The sequence below is a fragment of the Argopecten irradians genome, chromosome 15 (assembly GCF_041381155.1).
Source record: "Argopecten irradians isolate NY chromosome 15, Ai_NY, whole genome shotgun sequence".
Taxonomy (NCBI): Eukaryota; Metazoa; Mollusca; class Bivalvia; order Pectinida; family Pectinidae; genus Argopecten; species Argopecten irradians.
This window is the reverse complement of record NC_091148.1, coordinates 6,800,775-6,822,646: the sequence shown is the minus strand read 5'-3', so window position 1 is coordinate 6,822,646 and position 21,872 is coordinate 6,800,775. Positions and strand designations below refer to the sequence as shown.

At 35.1% G+C, this 21,872-nt stretch overlaps 1 protein-coding gene across 1 annotated transcript in view; it reads right to left on the bottom strand.

Annotated features, from left to right (window-relative positions):
• LOC138309660 (fibropellin-1-like) overlaps positions 1-21,486 on the bottom strand; it is a 73,350-nt gene extending 51,864 nt beyond the window's left edge. The window contains exons 1-10 of the mRNA XM_069250875.1: positions 21,372-21,486; positions 15,297-15,391; positions 14,343-14,393; positions 13,915-14,004; positions 13,307-13,372; positions 9,903-9,962; positions 8,688-8,781; positions 6,330-6,486; positions 3,320-3,401; positions 1,517-1,723 (exon numbers count right to left, since the gene is read on the bottom strand). Of these exons, the coding sequence (XP_069106976.1) occupies positions 1,517-1,723; positions 3,320-3,401; positions 6,330-6,486; positions 8,688-8,781; positions 9,903-9,962; positions 13,307-13,372; positions 13,915-14,004; positions 14,343-14,393; positions 15,297-15,391; positions 21,372-21,486 (1,017 nt within the window). The remainder of the gene's footprint in view (positions 1-1,516; positions 1,724-3,319; positions 3,402-6,329; positions 6,487-8,687; positions 8,782-9,902; positions 9,963-13,306; positions 13,373-13,914; positions 14,005-14,342; positions 14,394-15,296; positions 15,392-21,371) is intronic.
• Between the last annotated feature and the right edge of the window lie 386 nt (positions 21,487-21,872).

Below are 21,872 nucleotides of genomic sequence, written 5' to 3'. Positions count from 1 at the left end.
TAGTATAGGAGATGGGAGGGTGACATCCCTAACATTAGTATAGGAGATGGGAGGGTGACATCCCTAGCATTAGTATAGGAGATTGAAGGGTGACATCCCTAGTATTAGTATAGGAGATAGGAGGGTGACATCTCTAACTTAAGTATAGGAGATGAGAGGGTGACTTCATTAACACGTATACCGCAGAACCCGTTAACAATGTGACGTCATCGGAATGCGTCAGGCTGAACATTGTATAACAATGTACAACAACGTATAACTTACATGACTATACTGGTGACAAAGGGTGGGAAACTCAACTTCGCTCCTTAATAATGAACATAGAATCACCTATACAGTATATAGTCACCTTTTTAGTATAGTGCCATCCTCGATACTCCAGGGGTTCCGATCACTTACGATCTCTACACCCCTGGACTATCTCATAGTGAAATTGAAGTCAGCTCAGCGGAAAACATTTGACCAATCACAGACCAGCAAAGATTTCCTTTGAAGACAAGAGAGAGAGCGACGCCCAACTTCAAAGCCACACAGTCAACCTCAGTTAACCGTTATACGGCTCTTTTGATGTACATCAAACGACTAAATTACCTGTTCTGTTCTGTTGCCTCTAGTTTTACTATGAGATAGTCCAGGGGTGTAGAGATCGTAAGCGATCGGAACCCCTGGAGTATCGAGGATGGTATAGTGCATTCTAGGCTGAGTCATTAATACAGTTCCTAAAGTACGTTTTTTTTTAAATTCTGTATAATCTAGTGGGCACTCACGGGGTTATGTCATGATCTAGTGGGCACTCACGGGGTTATGTCATGATCTAGTGGGCACTCACGGGGTTATGTCATGATCTAGTGGGCACTCACGGGGTTATGTCATGATCTAGTGGGCACTCACGGGGTTATGTCATGATCTAGTGGGCACTCACGGGGTTATGTCATGATCTAGTGGGCACTCACGGGGTTATGTCATGATCTAGTGGGCACTCACGGGGTTATGTCATGATCTAGTGGGCACTCACGGGGTTATGTCATGATCTAGTGGGCACTCACGGGGTTATGTCATGATCTAGTGGGCACTCACGGGGTTATGTCATGATCTAGTGGGCACTCACGGGGTTATGTCATGCACTATGTTTTAAAATATCGTCTATATGCAATTGAACAAATAAGGTCTTTCGTAGGAGCTTAATTGAAATATCTTTAAATAAGTGCAAAATTTAAAAATAAGCCATAAATTTTGATATTTGTAATTTGTAATGCTGTACATGTGAAACAAAATATTTTTATATTTTGGAAGATAAGTTGATAAGTCTAAATAACGTATGACTAATTTTTTGTTGTCTTTATCATTTAACAATAAATATGTTTAAATCGAATAATTTTCATTCCCAGTCAAGGTCCCGTGTGTATAACAGAGAAAAGAGATAGCGAAGTGATTCCATTTGTCCACAGAGGTTTGTTATAACCGAGTTTTACTTATTCAGTTTTTAGCTATTCATTATAAGGATATTTTAACTCACCTTTCGAGAATACATTAACATTGATGCTAAACTGAGTTCTGAGGCGGTAGAATTCAAGATGTCGTTTCTAGGTCCTGTGAAATAGTTGTCAGCCACTGATGCTTGAATATTTTTCCAATTAATTGTGAGAGCTTCTCCGCGATCTTCTCGAGATTGCTCGTGACTTCCGTCTATAACGTGCATCATCTCGTGCAAAACCACCCCTATCTAAGAATGAAAACATCAATCATATAAAACGACACCAGACAGGAACTGAAATAACTATTTAGAGTGATACAGGGTGAATAGTAGCAATCTCCATCACAATCTAAATCGAGCAGGAAGTGTTTTATGATATGAGTACTCACATATTGTTGACATGCATACATTACATAAAAAACCTATTCAAAGTCTATCTTATTATTCAATGTTCTAAAGATAAACTCTTCAAAATTCCAAATTGAATTTGTGTTTTTTTCTTCGAAATCAATACGCCGTCATCTGAACCAATCAGAAACGACGTCAAAAAACGGCGACGCCAATTTCTTTCTTAATGGGCTGATAAAATGACTTTCAAGGCAATGCAATTTCTTCTTACGAGCAAAGTTGATTTTTTTCTTTATGCTTTTGAATATAATTTCATGATATTTGATATCTGAAAAGTAAAATCCATGGTCAAAAATAGGTCACATTCCTATGTTGCAGACCATAGTTAAGTATTTCAGTTTGCTAACAATAATGCGAAATATCTATTTTCAGCATATCTCCAATGCAACATTTTCAGTGAAGCATATATTTATAGCATATTTACACTGTAATATTTTTGAAGAAGCTTACTGTTTTAGTATTCTTAGTGGAACATCTTAGCAGAGACGTATTGTTTTGATAGTTACAGTTTTATATTTCAATATACTTCCGCTGTAATATCTTAGTAGAGGCGTATTGCTCTAACTTGACGCTATCCAAATTGGAACACTTTTTGAAGATAATTGTAAAAAAAATTGAGTATGAATCTAGACTTTTTTCTTAATATTCCACAAATAGATGTTTTTATTTTTAATTTGATGATGTGTTTACTTGTGCATATATTTAGCAATACAGAGCTTGGAAGCATGCCCGGTCCAGCCCTGTGCTTCAGCAGGTTTGAGTACCCAAAATGGAACATCTCCTAAATAAAATTTGATTAAAAAATGTCCAGAGAAGATGTTAAATGTTTGAATTCATTTAAAGAAAGTTCAAACATTTTTTAGTTTATTCATGTCACATCTTTTTCAAAAATGTTCCATCCAGCAATCGTTTTCCTTATTTTAAAATATGTGGTGTTTTAGGGTTGTCGCACGACGTCGTTTCCCGGCGTTTTTCAAAATTTCATTATTTTGATTTTCAAAATTCAGATAATAAGCAACTGGAAACAAAATGACATATTAAAATTGTCACAAATATTAATAAGCACCTTAATTTTTGTTCATGATAGTTATCATTAGTTTAGATCGTAAACTGAAAATTCTGTATCACATATTTTAAACGTGTTCCATTTTGGGTAGCGTACCAAAATTGGGTAGCGTCACATTAGTATATCCATTTTAAAAATTAAAAACCATTGTTGAAGTACTCACATTATGTATAAAAATGTTACTTATGATTTTATGTTTTAAGCGATGCATGTATTTTGCATTATTATTACAGTGTAGCATCAGCAGAGATGTATTGTTTTAGTATAAAAACATTTAAAATCATTGTTTTGTATACTTACACTAAAGCATCTAAACAGAAGTATTTACGGTTTTACATTTTAAGAGAAGCATAAGGCATCAGCAAACTTACCGAGTGACATCCACCAGAAACACGTACGTCTAGACTGATAGGGGTTTGCCTGCCGAAAAATTTCCCTACACCTGCGAAGCAACTGTGAAATAGATAAAATATCTGATGAAGAATGATTAAGATTTTCACGTTACTAAAATCAGTGTTAATCCATACGTCTTAGATCAGTACGTGTCATGGTATGATAGTCAAATCCGGTCAATGAGCAATCTAGATTTTTATGAAATGGCTGTATTGGATGGGAAAACACAGAGGTCATATGATAAATGTAAATACCGCATAAGGTATACTCATTAACAAAATGTTGCACCTCAAAATGCCAATGTCAAAGAGAGTAAAAATTCATTTTTTTCTACTTCAGGTTGATGTCATATTCTAATACGCCAGTGTTGTGAAGAGTTCACGGTACCCCGCCACGTATTCCCGCCTTTGTCTATTTCAGAATTATTATGTCAAATTTGATTATGACGTTATTATTTGTAAGCCAGACTTGCGTCATTTTCTGCCGTTACATACTAAAACACTAGGTGTCACTGCCACTACATATCACAAGAACACTAAGCTACTTGAATGTGCGAACTTATAATACTGTAAGAAGCTTTGAGCAATTCTGTTATAATAACATCCAAAAATTATTCCCACAGAGATTATGATTGAAATATCACAAATGTCCATGGTGCCATAATCCATATCCAGTCCAAATATGTGAGACGCCATCGCCCGAGTATATTAATGCGTATGACGCCACCGTCTGAATATGCTTGACGCCAACGCCAGAGTATTATGACACCATCCTCCGAATATTTTTGACGCCACAGTCCGAATACGCAAAGAAAATAACAAACTTATTCGCACCCCAAAATAAATTTGTTTGTAGTATAGTTTATACAAAAATCATGAGCCGCGACTTATTTTCAAGTATTTAGGGTATAACAATAAAGAAATTCCGAATTAATGAATGAAACATTTGTCTACAGTAACTGTAAAGAAAAAAACGATATTTTCTGTGTTAGTATAGTTTCGCTCAGTTAGCTCTTTGTTTGATATTTGATGCATTTCACATTTACATTATTCGGTAATGCCTTTTAACTGCGCTCACATATACATTTTTTCATATTGATGAGCTGTCATGAAAACGTTGCGCATGCGATATTATAGCATATTTGGGTATTTATGTTTCTACCACATTACGTCCTGTTATTCCACTCTCAGGCCATTGTAAAAATGTGCTGCGTGTCGGTTAAATATATTGATATTCTACTAGTGGAATATCACCTTACGGTCTTTTGATTGGTCGAGGTTATAAACTTTGACCCGAACTACTTTTAAGTGTCACGTCACAAATTGTTAGTCGTATTACATTATGTTGATGTACTCTGATAGCTGCTTGCAGAGTAAACCACTTTTGAAACCGGATGTGTAACGGCGTCGGAATCTTTACTGTTTTCCCATTCGTAGTCTAAACTATCGAATCAATATTCATATTTGTCTTTTGTTTTGTGATATATCTTGATTATGGATGAAATGTCACAAATTTCACAAAAAGGTGTCATAATCCATATAAATCCGAATATGTGAGATGCCACCGCCCGAGTATGTATGACCCCACCGTCCGAATATGTTTGACGCCACCGTCCAAATATGTATGTCACTACCGTCCGAGTATGTATGACGCCACTGTCAAAATATGTTTGACGCTAGCGTACAGATATGCATGCGCCACCTTCCGAATAAATATGACTCCACATTCCGAATATTATGACGCAACCGTCCGAATATTATGACGCCATCGTCCGAATATATATATGACGCTATCGTCCGAATATGTATGACGCTACCGTCCGAATATGTTTGACGCCACCGTACGAATATGTATGACGCCACTATCCGAGTATGTATGAAGCCAATGTCCAAATATGTTTGACGCTACTGTACTGATATGCATTACGCCACCGTCCGAATATATATGAGGCCACAGTCCAAATAGTATGACGCCACCGTCCGAATATATATGAGGCTACAGTCCGAGTAGTATGACGCCACCGTCCGAATATATATGAGGCTACAGTCCGAATAGTATGACGCCACCGTCCGAACATATATGAGGCTACAGTCCGAATAGTATGACGCCACCGTCCGAATATATATAACTGCCCTTGTGGTTAGGTAACAATTATGATTTCCATTACTTTGTAAGTGAATCTCATTTGGTTTCATTTGAAAAGCAAGACGTTCGCAAACATATCACGTCATGAACAATATCTACATGCAAGGGCAGATAACTCTGTAGCATACAAAAACGGAATGGCCTTGCATGTATATCAAATGAAACCATATGAGATTAACTTACAAAATAATGGAAATCACAAATGATACCTACCCACAAGAGCAGTTAACTCTGGAATATGCAAAAATAGAATAGTGTTATCATTAGATTTGAAGCACGAGCTCGAGTTCGAATGTGATATTGATTGTCCAATTGTACTGAATGGTTTTTTTATTTGCATAACACGTTTTTGAATTTCCGGTTTATCACGCGAATATGATCTACGTGTGCAAGCTATCTTACCTAGGGCAAGATAGAGAAATCTTTCCATCACCCAAAGGTGCGGATATCTCTGGGGTAGAAAGGAAAATCTCAACCCTCGTGAAAGATTTTGGCTTGTCAACTTGAGGCTAGCCGAGAGTTGTCGGCCAAAATCTTTCACGAGGGTTGAGAAATCCCCGTTCGCCTGACAAACCTATGTACGATTTTTTCCATACTTTAACGAAACATTATGAATGACAGCTATATAGAAACAATTCTAAAGCGCCGACATCACAGGAACGTCGCAATGCAACAAAATGAATAACATCGCCGACAATAGTCTCTGTATGTAATGATGACGTCACGTCATTGTCCAGCGCATGTGAGCTGTCTTTTCCCTGCCCCGGTAAAAGACAGAGTTGTATACTCTTAACAACTACAGAATGACCCTGTCAAGTATGGGAGAGAAAATATTGTCTCTACCTGTTGTCTGTTGTCCCATTAATTTGGACGTATTCGACTCCATCAGTTTGTACTCTCTGCCTCCATTTAATACACGTCTGCGAATGGAACAACTCAATTCCATCATTGAAATATGCGAAAATCTGACTCCCTGGACCAGAACTCTGAATAGCATTGACTGAAAATAAACTATCGAGTGTTAAGACTCAATATAGGAAATACATAAAACCAACTTTTGTTCGCGTGCAATTTATGTTTGCGGTATTGAGATCATAGTAAGTATCCGAAATTTAATCTCCGATAGAATTAATATAACCTTTCTTGAACAATCCACTTCAAAGCTATAACCATGCAATGTTAAATCCGCGAAATTGAATATCGGCGAAAATGTTTTGTAACGAAAATCTGGAAGCCAGGAATGAAATTTGATTTACAGTATAAAAATACTCATCAATTCATTCTATTTTGATAGCACTTTAAATCAGCGCCTTCTCGCAAGTGATGGTCTTAAACATACATTTTGTATAAAATTTGTATGATATCATGTGAAATCGGCTTATAAAAGAAATGATTTCTGCTTGAAGTTGCACAAACACAAATCTCATCATCAATAATCGCGCACTTTGATTTCTGGGTGACGTCATTTGCATAGAATGCGATGATTTCCAGCCCTAAAATATTTACAAGGCGTTACTGGCAGTTTTACAACTGAGGAAATATCCTCGTCAAGAGCGCTTTGGTTCACCTAACTGTTTAATGGACGATTGTATCGATTATAACATTACTATGGACACTACAAAGTACGGTGTTTCTTATTTCTAACGGAATTATTTTTGTTATTTGCAAATTCATTAAAATAACTCAAAATTATTATTTTTCAACATCATATTTTTTTTACTTTTATCCAACCAACGAAGTGTCTTGCATTCAAAATAAAAGCAGAATGCACAAACTTTTTAGAACTTTGCCATTTTATCTTTTAAAATGCAGGAACACAGTAAAAAACTGATATTAATACATTTTCCACATCTCTGCATATTTTTCTTTTTTTACCAGAATGAATCTATATTTCATATATAATAAAATGATATCTTTATATGACAACTTATTTGTGAATCACCGTAGAAATGGTATTTTTAAGTTGCGCGAAAAATGATGACGTCGGCAACCAGAAGGTATTTTGACGTATAGTTTTCATTATCAGCTAGATATGAATATAGAACATGAAAGAGCGAACTTAAAAACCCCTTAACTTAATCATCAACATTGGATAAATGTGTGTGCATTATGATTAGTTTGACCTACTTTTATTTCTGTTTACTTTTTCCCAATTTTCAAGGCGTAAAACGATACATTTAGGATATGTGATTGAGATCAACACAACTTAGTGCCCGATTTATATCGAAACGATGTACCAATGTGACAACCAATTAAAACTTACAAATTTAGTATAAATAGAGGGTTTCACATGATCTGCTATGTGAAATGAAATTTATCAACCGAGTACAATAATTTTAGACTAGTGACCCTGTGGCCCTTGGTTCGATCTTGTTCTTGTTTTATGTTGGTGCCCACGTACTACACAACGATATTTATGAAAGGTCCGTATTGAACTTTGGAAACTCGCGAATGAGTTAGTTTCTGCAGTTGGGAAAGTAATATATTTAAAAAAAAAACTAGATACTAGACTATAAGACTCTTTCATATGTGTATGTTCTACCCGAGGGTCACAAAATGTTGTAAAACCCGAAGCTTGCAGAAGATTTTACAACATTTTGTGACCCAGAGTGTAGAATTTCCCTATCCATCACTCTACGCTGGGCAAACCTTCATAGTCAACCTCGATCTCATCGGTCATCATAGCTTGTTTATTTTTTTATTGATCTCATTCATTTAATGTGGGGAGAGAACTTTCTGTGAGAAATAAGCAGTATCGTTAAAGGCCTACTACCTTTCCCAAACAAAATTATAAATTTCTTAAAATAGTAACGACATTTACATGAATCTATATCTGGATGGCCTAAGATGGTCTTACAACACCAGAAATTATTTTCGCTGTTTAGACGTCTGACTTAGTGATAGTCAACTAACGCGCGATAATTAGGGCGACGACCTGCGTTATGAAAATTAAATATGAATTATTTCAATAAAAGTGTTCAAGTGTAGTATTAACAATAAAATAATAACGTTTGCGATAAATTTCAATCTCGATTCACAATTCAAAAAAGTACGTAATGTGCCTTTACAACTGAAAATAAGTAATATTGATGATATGTTTAAAAGACACTGTTTGGCGCAATTTATAATTTTACATCATCCAATCCATAACAACATGTTATACTGATCATCACATAAATTCAATGTAGATTGCATACGTACTGAGACTACTGGCATCATAAGGGATGACTCCGTCGGTCCACAATCCATTTCCAGAATAATCAATATACCTTTTTCTTTGGCTATTCGAGTTCGGCTGTGTAGGATAGACAAATATCAATTTGATGAAAAGAGTACCAATACTTAATTTCAGACTTAATAAACATAACAAGGACATATAGGACGAGGATAAGTTACTCGGGCTTTTTGACGAATATGTCGCAGGCGCTTTTGTGTTTGTGCTTGTGCACTTTCCGCGACTGCTTTACCTTTGATATAATTTTTTGGGTACTAGGGTTACTGTCTTACTTTCTGAAGCGAGCAGTAATTACATGAAATTGTGATTTTTGTAATTTAAAATTGCGATAATTCCTCTAAATCTCCCATCCTTTAAGCAAGAATTAGATGTCGGAAAATTTATTCAGCTTTACATAGGTGACTCGATCAGACAAGAAAATGTTTTATTGCCGGTTCATAGGTATCTCGCGTGGTGGTCAGTAGTGTTAAGAGACGGTGACGAATCCTTATCATTATAAATCCTTGATATCGTTTTTCATTTTTCCATGAAATGTTTCCAGTTAGCGCAGTAATAAAATTTTCAACATAAAATTAGAGGTTGTCTCCACTTCTGTTAATATAAAAACATTGGTAACTTATTTTAAAAAACCAAACAAGTATTTAAATGATATAAATTTGTACATTTCAGTCCTATTTAAACGCAACAGGTGTCACTATAAGTTCAGTTGTATATGATGTAAAGTATAATGTAAATACAAATACAAATAACTTACTTTATATTAAATTTAACATTATTAATAATATAAATCACCTTCGTTATGTTTTTTTTTTTTTTTTTTTTCATAAAAAAAATAACTTTTTTTTTTTTTTTGCATAAAACGAAAAAAAAACTGATAAACGTTTCAAATTCATCCTCGACAGTTCATGTGATGCTGTTTTTTCAGGAGAACCAACGACCGATATCTTTAATGTGCATTATGATACCAACCTACCTGCCTCATTGTCTACACTGAAGCTTCAGTTGTGCTACGACAAGGACCAGATAGTGATATAAGTGTCAGGAATGGAATCTTTGAAGCATATCTCATTTTAGAGTCAGACACTGGTATTTCATTTTTTTTTCTACAACATACTTCATGAACAAAAATCTAAAGGATGCATTTGCACCCGATTCCATTATGGTTTCCAATGTACACTTACCTTTTGTTTTTCATGTTTGTCGTTTTTTTCGGTTTTAGGGACAAAACTTTCATCTACTTTCTGAAAAAATGGATGATATATCGTGATCTCTTCTTTTTCAAAGATTTATCAATCTAATGGCAACAAAACAATCTATAAAAAAATCAAAACAAGCTGTGCTTTCCATTTCCAGATTCGTACCAGTTGTATCGATACCAATTTGTTGTATCTCAAATGGAACGAAATGTTTGTTTTCTTTGTTGAAAACAAGACAGAAATTATTTATATCCGATAAAATTACACGGATTTTTTTATTTCAGTGTATAGTATTAAACCGTCCCGAATAAGTAAAAAAACACACAAGAATTCCACGGAAGTGGATGTAAAATGTTGTTAATAATTTAGGTGAAGAAATCAAGTTCCATAACTCTTGCAAATATTGATGGATTTTGAAAAGTATCGAACCTATCTAAGATCTCGTTGATATAAAGCAATATACGAAAATTGGACGATAAATATTTAAGTTATCGAGAGGAAACCATGGATTTTTCTGTTTTGACGATTTTAAAGTTCCGTAACTCTTGCAAATATAGACGGATTTTAACCATTATCGAATTCCTCCGAGAACTCATTGATATTAAACAATTTAGGAAATCTGGTTGAAATTGGACGATAAATATTCAAGTTATCGAGCGGAAACCATGGATTTTTCTGTTTTGACGATTTTAAAGTCCCGTAACTCTTGCAAATATTGACGAATTCTAACCATTATCGAACTCATCTGAGATATGATTGATATAAAGCTATATACCAAATTTGGTTGAAATCGGACAATAGATACTTCAGTTATCGCACGGAAACCGTTTCCCGGACGCCGACGCCGACGACACCGACGACGTCGACGCCGACATAGTGATACCTAAGTGTCGCCCTTGCGTTGCAGGCGACACAAAAATCAAATCATCGCAAATAAGTTTCTCGGCAGAAAAACGGGAAGCCAAGCCGTCGCGAAAAAGGTGTTCGGCAGAAAAATGCGAAAATCAAATCGTTGCAAATAAGTTGTTCGGCAGAAGAACGGGAAACCAAATCGTCGCGAAAATACATTGGTCATTACAGTTAGAGGGATAAATGATAAGATAAACACATCCGGATGAATATAGTACATTATATCACAATACAATAATAGAATACGGTTGAATTGAAAATTAACTTTAAATATTTTTATCACGAAAATATAATTTCAAAAATAACCTATACTTGTATAAATATAGAGAGAAATATCTCTATTTAGGTATAGTTTCATTGTCTCACTGTTCTGTTATTGTGTATATGTCCATATCAAATCGCCGTCTTTTTGTTTTAGGAGATGAATTAATATAATATTTTAGCTTGTTTTCCCAATCTTAGCTGTATGTAATTGTAGGTGTATGAGTCAGAGTTTAAACTAAGTATATAGTATACATAACAGATGATATGTACAGATGTAGTTATTTTTTATTATGGCGTAATAAGTTTGTAAGCGAAAAATGGATTGACATACAATTATACTTATGAATATCATTATACAACAACAACAATAATTTCTATCCGCAAAGACAGTTAAATATGTGTAATATACAACAAGAGGCCCAGAGGGTCTGTATCGCTCACCTGGTTTGTAATGCCTAGGAATGTTCTGAATACAAGTTCATTGTTTCTTTTCTGAAGGAATTTGAATATTTACCTCTAATTCCCCTATTTGGCCCCACTCTTTCTGCTCCAGGAAGTCAAAGCCAAAATTAATACAAATTCTGTTAACCCCAAATTTCTGGGCCAAATTTTGTTAAAATCCAAGCAGAACTATATGACTATTAGCGATTTATAGGATTTACCTCTATTTCCCCTATGGGGCCCCGCCCCTCCTGCCCCCGGGGGGTCAGAGCCAAAATTTATACAATTTTCTGTTCTCCTTCCCCCAAGGATGCATTTCTGGCCAAATTTGGTTACAATCCATGCAGAACTCTAGGACAAGTAGCGATTTATAGGATTTACCTCTATTTCCCCTATTGGCCCCCCCCCTCTTACCCCCAAGGGATCAGAGCCAAAATTTATACAAGTTCTGTTCCCCTTCCCCCAAGGATGTTTCTGGTCAAATTTGGTTACAATCCATGCAGAACTCTAGGATAAGTAGCGATTTATATGATTACCTCTATTTCTCCTATTGGGCCCCGGGGGGTCAGAGCCAAAATTTATACAATTTTCTGTTCTCCTTCCCCCAAGGATGCATTTCTGGCCAAATTTGGTTACAATCCATGCAGAACTCTAGGACAAGCAGCGATTTATAGGATTTACCTCTATTTCCCCTATTGGGCCCCGCCCCTCATGCCCCCAGGGGTCTGAGCCAAAATGTATACAAGTTCTGTTCCCCTTCCCTCAAGGATGTTTGTGGCCAAAATTGGTTACAATCCATGCAGAACTCAACGACAAGTAGTGATTAATAGGATTTACCTCTATTTTCCCCTATTGGGCCCCGCCCCTCCTGCCCCCAGGGGGTCAGAGCCAAAATTTATACAAGTTCTCTTCCCCTTCTGCCAAGGATGTTTGTGGCCAAATTTGGTTACAATCCATGCAGAACTCAAGGACAAGTAGCGATTTATAGGATTTACCTCTATTTCCCCTATTTGGCCCCGCCCCTCCTGCCCCCAGGGGTCAGAGCCAAAATTTATACAAGTTCTTTCCCCCTTCCCCCAAGGATGTTTGTGGCCAAATTTGGTTGCAATCCATGCAGAACTCTAGGACAAGTAGCGATTTATAGGATTTACCTCTATTTCCCCTATTGGGCCCCGCCCCTCATGCCCCCAGTGGGTCAGAGCCAAAATTTATACAAGTTCTGTTCCCCTTTCCACAAGGATATTTGTGGCCAAATTTGGTTTCAATCCATGCAGAACTCTAGGACAAGTAGCGTTTTATAGGATTTACCTTTATTTTCCCTATTGGGCCCCGCCCCTCCTGCCCCTTGGGGGTCAGAGCCAAAATTTATACAAGTTCTGTTTCCCTTCCCCCAAGGATGTTTGTGGCCAAATTTGGTTACAATCCATGCAGAACTCTATGACTAGTAGTGATTTAAAAGAAATGTGGACGGACGGACGACGCACGCCGCGCCATGACATAAGCTCACCAGCCCTGCGGGCCAGGTGAGCTAAAAATAGTCCCTTAAATCCGCTTCATCGATGAAAGTCGCCATTTCAAGTCAATATTGTTTTGTTAAATGGGTCATTGAGGACACAGCACGGTGTTATACGGGGGGAGGGTGTCTATGGTTTTTGTTGTTGTTTTTTTTTCGTTTTTTTTTTTTTTTTTTTTTTTGTAACTAATTATGTCACTAAGAATACCTTCTATGGAGGTGGTTGTTATCATTAATTTACTAATTAAAGAAACAAACTTACCATATGACATGTTCCCCCGTCACAAATTGCCTTGCTTTTCTCTTTGAATGTTTCTTCTTTCGTCATCTTCAAAAAAAAGCATTGGAATTAAAATGATTTAATATTGCACTTTCAAGTTGCTTTCCTATTTGGAAAACGTTTGTTATTGTCTTTACGGTAACTCAGTAACCCAAAGCCGGTCGTTTTTGCGGGATTTTCACTTAGCAAGGACAGATTAAATACAAGAACTGAAATAGGACGATATACATCATGGTTATGTGTTATTACACATGGCCATCTTTGAGTTAAATTCCGGATATCAAGCGTTTAGTTACACACACACACATATTGGCAAGTAACATGTATGAATAAAAATATTTCACCAGAATATTTCGTATAACCTTCTCGCCGACATTTGACTCTACGTCTTGCTTCCATGATAGGCCTTTTGTCAATTCAGACTTATTATCGAGATTGTAGGGTACTTCTATTATTGTTCATGTCTTAAAGCCCATGTTAAGTTTGAAATTAAAACAACATTTCCAACTGTTTAACTTATTCTGCTCTGATTCCGGGAATAAGTTTTAACTAGTGACCGAGACGATTTTCATGAAGACAATAACGCTTACCTCCTTAATGTTTGGCGGTTGTTCACGCTTTGGATGGGTATTCCTCCGTTCATTCTGAATTTTACCCATACCTCTTACCATCTGGGCGCCCTTTGGTAAAAATAATGAAAGATTATTTCTGTTTAATTGTCATGAAAACTGCATTCACAATCAATATACCATTAGATATTTCTGTTTTATTATCAATGTTTTATATGAAATTTAATCATTGCATGTCTCTCTCGTTTATTTGAAAACCTCTTTCAATTCTTACGCCAAAGCCAATATTTTACACAATCAAGCATTCGAACTTGCAAAAAAATCACAACCTTGGTTGGAATTCCTGAATTCCCCCTCGGGTTGTGATTTTGTTGTCACACGCTCTAGGTAGGGGAAGATTATATTAATCACCACTTACATACGTCAGCTGACAGTTAACGATTTCTCACCTTTGGTATGTATGGTTTTGGGTCTTCCTCATCAGACCGCTCGTTCAGAAGCTGAAATAGCACGATATATGTCATAGTAAGGTGTCATTTACACATTTCTTATTCATGAATCATATTTTCCATGTCATTTTCTCACACGAACTTGTAAAAATATTATTCCTGCGGAAATAAATAGCTACATAATAGGTTGTGGTTATCCTTAAAACTACATGTAATATTATATACATGTATATATGAACAATATGAATACGATCTGTTCGATTTTGAATTCAATGACCTGATATGTTAACTTTTGACCAATCAGGGGATTCACTTTGTTACACCAAATTAGCGAATCCTGCATAAGCCCCAGGCACCACATTTCATTACGGAGACCAAAATCTGAACGCCCCCATCTTTGAGTGTATTCTGCTTTAACCGTCTCAAAGAGTGAACTTTTGATTTCAGTCTATACATCAATACACCAAATTATGATCGCATTCTCCTTTTTTATTCTGTAAGTTTAAACAGACAAACATGAAGGGATTTTACATAGAATAGTTTTCTAAGTGTACTCTAAAACACTGCGAAAAAAACATTTTGACGGAATTAGTTTTATGTCGACCAAGGCCAAATCTAAAATTAACACACCTTTAAAAGCATATCTTGTTGCTGTGTTCACGTTTACTACTCATAGAATCTTATCTGTATACTATTTTGAAGTTTTTGATCAAAATAACTAACAAAACATATTAGTTATGGGAAGTTAAATTTGAAATAAGATACAATGCAGTGTGGTACAGGTCTACATAAGTATGTATTTATGCTTACTACTGTGGAGCTGGTTGTTGTTTATTTCATTTTGTGGTCTATGAAGTGATGGACGAACTTATTTTACAAATAAAAAATTGAACCACATCCAAAATTAAATTGTCGCCACTTAAATACGTTAGTTGGCAGTTAACGATTTCTCACCTGTGGTTTGTATGGCTTTGGGTCGTCATCATCAGACCTCTCGTTCAGAAACTGCCTGAGGACATTCTCCAGCTCAATCTCAGTGTCCCTTATACCTGGGAAATGTAAAGTCGATTTAATACAATAACAACTAGACCAAAAACGCAAACACGAAACATCAGTACAAAAACAACAAACACATAAAGGACAAAAACAGCAAACACAAAAACACAAAAACACAAAACAAATATAGCGAACGTAAAAGCAACTTCGCATAACTATCAAACACAAAAATAATATGGCCGCCATATCAAAACATAAAAACAATATGACAAAAATATTGAACACGAAACAACAAAACAAAATACAAAACACAAGAAATACTTAACACAAAAACACCACACACATAAATAGCAAAAACTAGATAATACCCTTTATGGATAAAATGTTATGTCACACAAATTAATACAAAAACTGCAATTTTGAATTGTTAATGACTCTCAGTTTTGTTATGTATAAAAGCATTATATATGTAATATAACAAAAGTACGGCAATCCGGTGATGCCATCGAATTAGATACAAAAACATGTATAGCGAATAACCACAATTCTTTTGAAGATGAATGTCTGTGATTAAATTAATTTCTTCTGCTAATTATCGCAATAGTTCCGCATTGCGCGTATTCGCAAATTTAAAGTATTTAAAGGATTTTATATTCTACGGCAATATAATTCATTCAATGCAAATGAAAGTTTGTGAGTCATCTTCCCTCTATTCGATGGTCTTCCAAGCTTTTTACCATGTAGACCCATTTACGCCTAAGATTACCGGAGTAGGTATTTTAGTTTTCTCACATATTTTATATGTCAAGTTAGCATTATGACTCGTGTTGACTGATTTATTTATTTGTTTATCTATGTTTCCTTGCTGTGACGAACATGTCTTTTAGGATGTGGAGAATGAGGTCCTAAACCTGTGTGTTTTTGGGTTTAGAGAAATATACAGTACATTTCGAATATACAACAGAGTTAGTATTATATCATCCTCGATACTCAATGGGTTACTATAATTGACGTTTTATCTACCCCTGGACTATATCACACTAAAACTTGATGCAACAAAATAGAAGAGGTAATATGGTCGATTTATGTACACATCAAAAGAATCGTATAACGGTAAACTGTGGCTGACTGTGTAGCTTTGAAGTCGGATGTCGCTCTCTCTGTAGTCTTGAAAGGAAATCTTTGCTGGCCTGTAATTGGTTATTTGTTTTCTCCTGAACTGCCTTCAACTTTACTACGTGATCGTCCATGGGTGAATATATTGTCAGTAACCCCTGGAGCATCGAGGATGTTAAAATGTCAGCTATCCCGAACGAGTAAATGTTGATTCCGCATAATCAAGAATAAGACCTTTTATCGATCATTGGTCGACGACATTCAGAAAATGGAGACACGGTTTTAGAAATGTGTCAAATATTTACAACATTCCACTTTAAATAATCTTTCTTCATATAATGTACGGATATCTGTATATTCAATAACCACACGTAGAGATATAATCATTTAAATATTATTTTCATTTGCAGTTCTATATTAGCCATAAAAGCTCAATATTGTTATCGGTATACAGGTCCAATATGACTGTTGACATTTTGATTCCGGGAGATATGTGTCTTTATATTGGAGATATGTGTCTTTATAGTCAGTTTTCACCATTAACCCGTAAATGTTGGGTATCACTTACCAAGGTAGGGGACGTATTTTACATGCAATAAAAAAGTAATATCGTCAGCAGAAATGCGTCGTTCGGTAGATATTCGTCAGATTTATTATACTCAGAAAGTCAATACCAACTCACTGTATGACTAAATAAAATTTTACATGTCAAACATTTTTAGAATAAGATTTTATATGTGTGATGTTATACATAGGTCCAGTTTCGCGAAAATTCCTTAACTGTATAGAGTTACTTAAAGATGCTCCACCACCGACAGAGCATAAATGATATACATTACTTGAACAATAATTGGTGTTTAATCGTATATATATATCTCTAATTAATACAAAAAATAATATCAAATAATTTATTTTGCCTTTGGTGCATGCGCAATGCCATATAGGATAAATTGCCACGGATTTTTTTTTGGGGGGATGCAATTAATCATTTTTCTTATTTTTCACTTGAAGTAAAGTTAGAAGCTCAAACTTTTCAATGGTGGTAATGGTGTAAAGTAAGTAACTTTTGTAACTGAGGAAAAATGTTAAATCGTCTGCTCTTGTTTTTGATTATGAAAAATTATTATTTGTCAGCGGTGGAGTATCTTTAACTTAAAAATCCCCATATTAAAGCGTAACATTAAGACAATATCTTAAGCAGTCTTACTTTAATTCTGCAATGTTTTCCTATAGAGAATTTTAAATGCTCCACCGCTGGTACTTTTCTCTATCAAAAAGCAGACGAATAAGTAATTTTCCACATTAACAAAGTTATTTACTTTACATCATAACCGCCATTAATTAGTTTGAGCATCTAATTTTTCTTGAAGAAAAAATATTTAAAATATTAATTGCGTCCTGTAAGAATTTTGTGGCACTATGTCCTATATGGAATGAAGTACTGATTGCGTATGCACTAAAAGCAAAATTATGAATTATTTTACATTATTTTTGTGTTAATTAGACATATACATATTCACAAATAACCACCAATAATTGATCAAATGATGAGTATAGTTTATGCTCTGACGGCGGTGGTGCATCTTTATATTTAGTGAAACTGTGTCAAGGTGTCCCAAACTCCATCGGTAAAGTATTTCAGCAATAAAGCTAATTATCAGAATCAATGTGGTATGACACACAAGCCGAATCACTCTCTGTAGGTAAATATTTTTGATGTAGTTAAGTGTGTTAAGCATTGAGGTTAGTATTTTTAAATTTCATTGGGGTATGAAAAAGTGCAACTTTTATTGTAGATGATAAATAATTGATTCTTGAAAATATATATGCAATACCAGATTCTGACAGTTTAACTCTACAACAAATCAACAAACCACATTATCTTATAAACTAGAAATTTTAGAAGAGGTATTATGTGTGACTTGTTGAAAGGTTATAATTGAATTTGCACAACTTTCGTTAACATTCGAACACTCAAAGCTACATATGAATTGAAATGGCTTGCTCATATTAGCCAGAAGGAAAACATAACAAACACAGGTGCGCTTACGCTAGTTACCTGGCTCACCACGTGCAGGTCGTGTGGACGTCAGTCACGTGATACGATTCGGAATTCCGATAAAAGACGAAAGTACTGAACATGGCGGTGATTGAAGGCGCTTTATTCAAAACAAGTAATATATGATCCGTAGATTTCGGCTCTCTTATAGGCCGACATATGCTTTTTGGGAGTTAGGTCATCAAGTTACATGTCCATGTTCAAATATCAAATGTTTAACCGACATATCGTTACAGTGAAATTCGCAGGAAATCTAACTTTAAGAACCATCACATTATTATATACAACTTTTGCAAAATATATTACCATAGTTTACATCCTGTGTTTAGGATATTACACACAAATACATCACACAGCGAATTACATAATGTAGTTAAAACACGTTCTCTGCCCTATCAAAAGGAAAACACGCTCTCTATTCTACACTGGAGCATTTTTATACTATACTCTCAGTATTACTGCATTTTTACCGATATTGCTAAAATTTATGTAAATTAAATTTGCTATACATTTTTTTTTTAAAACAAACGAGCATTTTGAAAAAAATAGGAATACTCCCCAGAAAAAAAATTGTGTACCCAAATCACATTTATTTCATGAATGAAAATGTAACATAAAATAATGATATAATGATTTATATAATTATTAATATTACTAACCTTTGCTGCGTTCGTCCGTTAATGGAGAACTTTGAGATGTATAAAACAGACATACAAATGCGAGCGAGAACATTCTTAACCCTTGACATCCGTTCATTGTCACTAATAATAACAATAGTTATCCCAGCTGATTTGTTCCAGAGCACTGAGAACCAACACTTCTTCAACCCGTCTGTGGTATAGCCGTTATAAGTCTGGGTATTCTTAATATTTCTACGAGATCAGCAATAGCGATGTACCTGTACCACGTGACATAGGTAATTTGCACCCAGGTGAAATAGTCAATTGTCACACATCATTAAAATCAAATGCCAAACCGAGGTCAGACACTCGCTGTAGAAATAATTTGATTTAACACTAATATTTCATTTATAACTTTTTATGTACATGTTATTTTCTTCATTTCCATCCAATATTTATTTGATCAATCTTTGGTTATTCGTAAAGAGAATCCGTTTATATATTTTTTTTTATTTTATTTCATTCTTGGTTTAGAGAATCTATTCAATTTTCTTTTTTTTTCTTTTTATTCTTGTTAAAATATTCCATTCAACATCGATATCATCCTCATTGATATATTTGCACTTGACTAAAATAATGATATTGGTATCACTTCTTGGGTGTACTTAAAAATTACTAAGTTGATACAAAGTGCGTATGCATCGGGCCGAACCTTCGGTATTACCGCTGACACGTAGATTGTTGTGTTTCTTGTTAATTTTGGCCAAATATGCGAATAATTGTATATTTCATCTATACCATTTCACAGGGTTCGGTACATATACCCATGCCAATATGTTTACTAGGAGAAGTGCTTGTTTAACTTGTTTCGACTTAAAGAAAAACCATACACATCGAGTCCTTTTTGACATGAAATATCTATGATTAGTTCCGTCTAGGCCTATTTATTTATTTAATATACAGATCTGTCGTCATGCCCCATTTGGTTTTAAGTATTTTCCGTAATGGTAACGCAAAATGTCCCAAAAGCGACTAAATGAAACCATTTGAAATCTAGATTTTCATTTTTCCCGGGAGAGACTCCCTCTGACCGCTTCAAATCAACGTCAGCAATGCGCCTGCTTTGTTAGACTGGTTTTCTTCCCTTCATTCTCTTCTTTACGCCAGTCTGCGCTCCGTGTGGCTTCCGCGAGGAAGGTAACTTAGACAAGGAAACAGTCTACTGCTTTTTAATAGTCTTTTTCGCCTATTTAAAAATTACTCAATGCAATAGTGCTTGGTACAATCATTGTCATTAAATTCTGCTGGAATGGATTGTTAGAGTTCAATTTGTTGAATTAATTCAGTATCAATATATAAATGAAACAAACATGGATGCATTATAAAATATTTTATATCCATATGAATTTTCAAAACACTTTCATCGTAATAAATAAAATACAAAAACATATATCTAAATCACATTTTATTGGGTAGTCTTAATACCTAGAGGCTGTGAGGATGATACCCACTTATAGTGGTGAGATGCAGATATATATCGAATGTATTACAGCGTGCCATGCCCTAAGGTGTCCTTTTATGTTATGTATCCTAATATACCTACATAAACCGTGATTTATAACAGCATTCAATCAACCATACCGGTGTCAAGATCGTACCGGTTGAATGACGATCCAGAAATTGGTTGTTTAAGTGTTATGTCTTTTTAAAAGATGTCATTGGTCTACAATTCAGGTCACACTTATATAGTGCAAAAAGGTCAATTTCAAAGGTTACTGTTTTAGCATTATTCTCAACTCCATTCATTCAATACACAACCAAATACAAAAAAAAGAAAATTTTGAGATCTTCTAAAAGTGAAAAAATATACCAATGTGAGTTTTACAGTAGACATGTATCACTTATAACACTGATTCAAATTGTTATTAAATCCTGACTTGTTTTTATTTGATGCTATATACTATATTACTTGATGTCATATTACTATTATACTATATACTTGATGTCATATTACTGGAAAGAAGGATCGCACGTATTATACATTTTACGTTCCTTGCGATACATTAATTAAAACCTATCGACCAAAATCTAACTTTAATTGTAAGTGAGTTTTATGGCTGTGAACAAGTGAAGCGTATTCTCACATTCTGCTAAAATCAAGAAAATCTAAAAGTAATTCTTTTTGTACTTTTGACCTTGGAGTGAAAGTAATAAGTAAAGTATACATTTCTATATGACCATTAGGAGTCGTCTCAGGGTCGAACGGATCAATGGTGCTGATAAGATTTCTCGCATGGTCACACTCCATCGGGTAGCTGGCAGGCTTTTCATTATCTGGCTTCTCCTGGTACATCGGCACGATTTTCGTATTTCAGCGTGTTCTGTGATAGCACCAGAGGTACATATGACGTAGAATACCGTCGATCATGCTGTTGATTTATTTACTTCAGCATTTAGGATTATCTTGATGCGTTTGTTTTATTGTCCGTTTAGTCTTGAGATTCAGAATACATGATTTGTTCGTTTGTTTTATTAATTAATGTCCTATTAAAGTGACAATTCAGTCTGTCTAAGAGAACATTAAAATTTGTACATATATCAGAAAAACCCAGTTCTAATGGAAATTAGATCAGTCGGTTTTACCGTGATATGCCAGAAAAGCCCATGGTGGTTAAATGCGTATTAAATGTTCACACTCGCTCGCTGTCCGCCATTACACATTGTGGTCGAACATCTTGT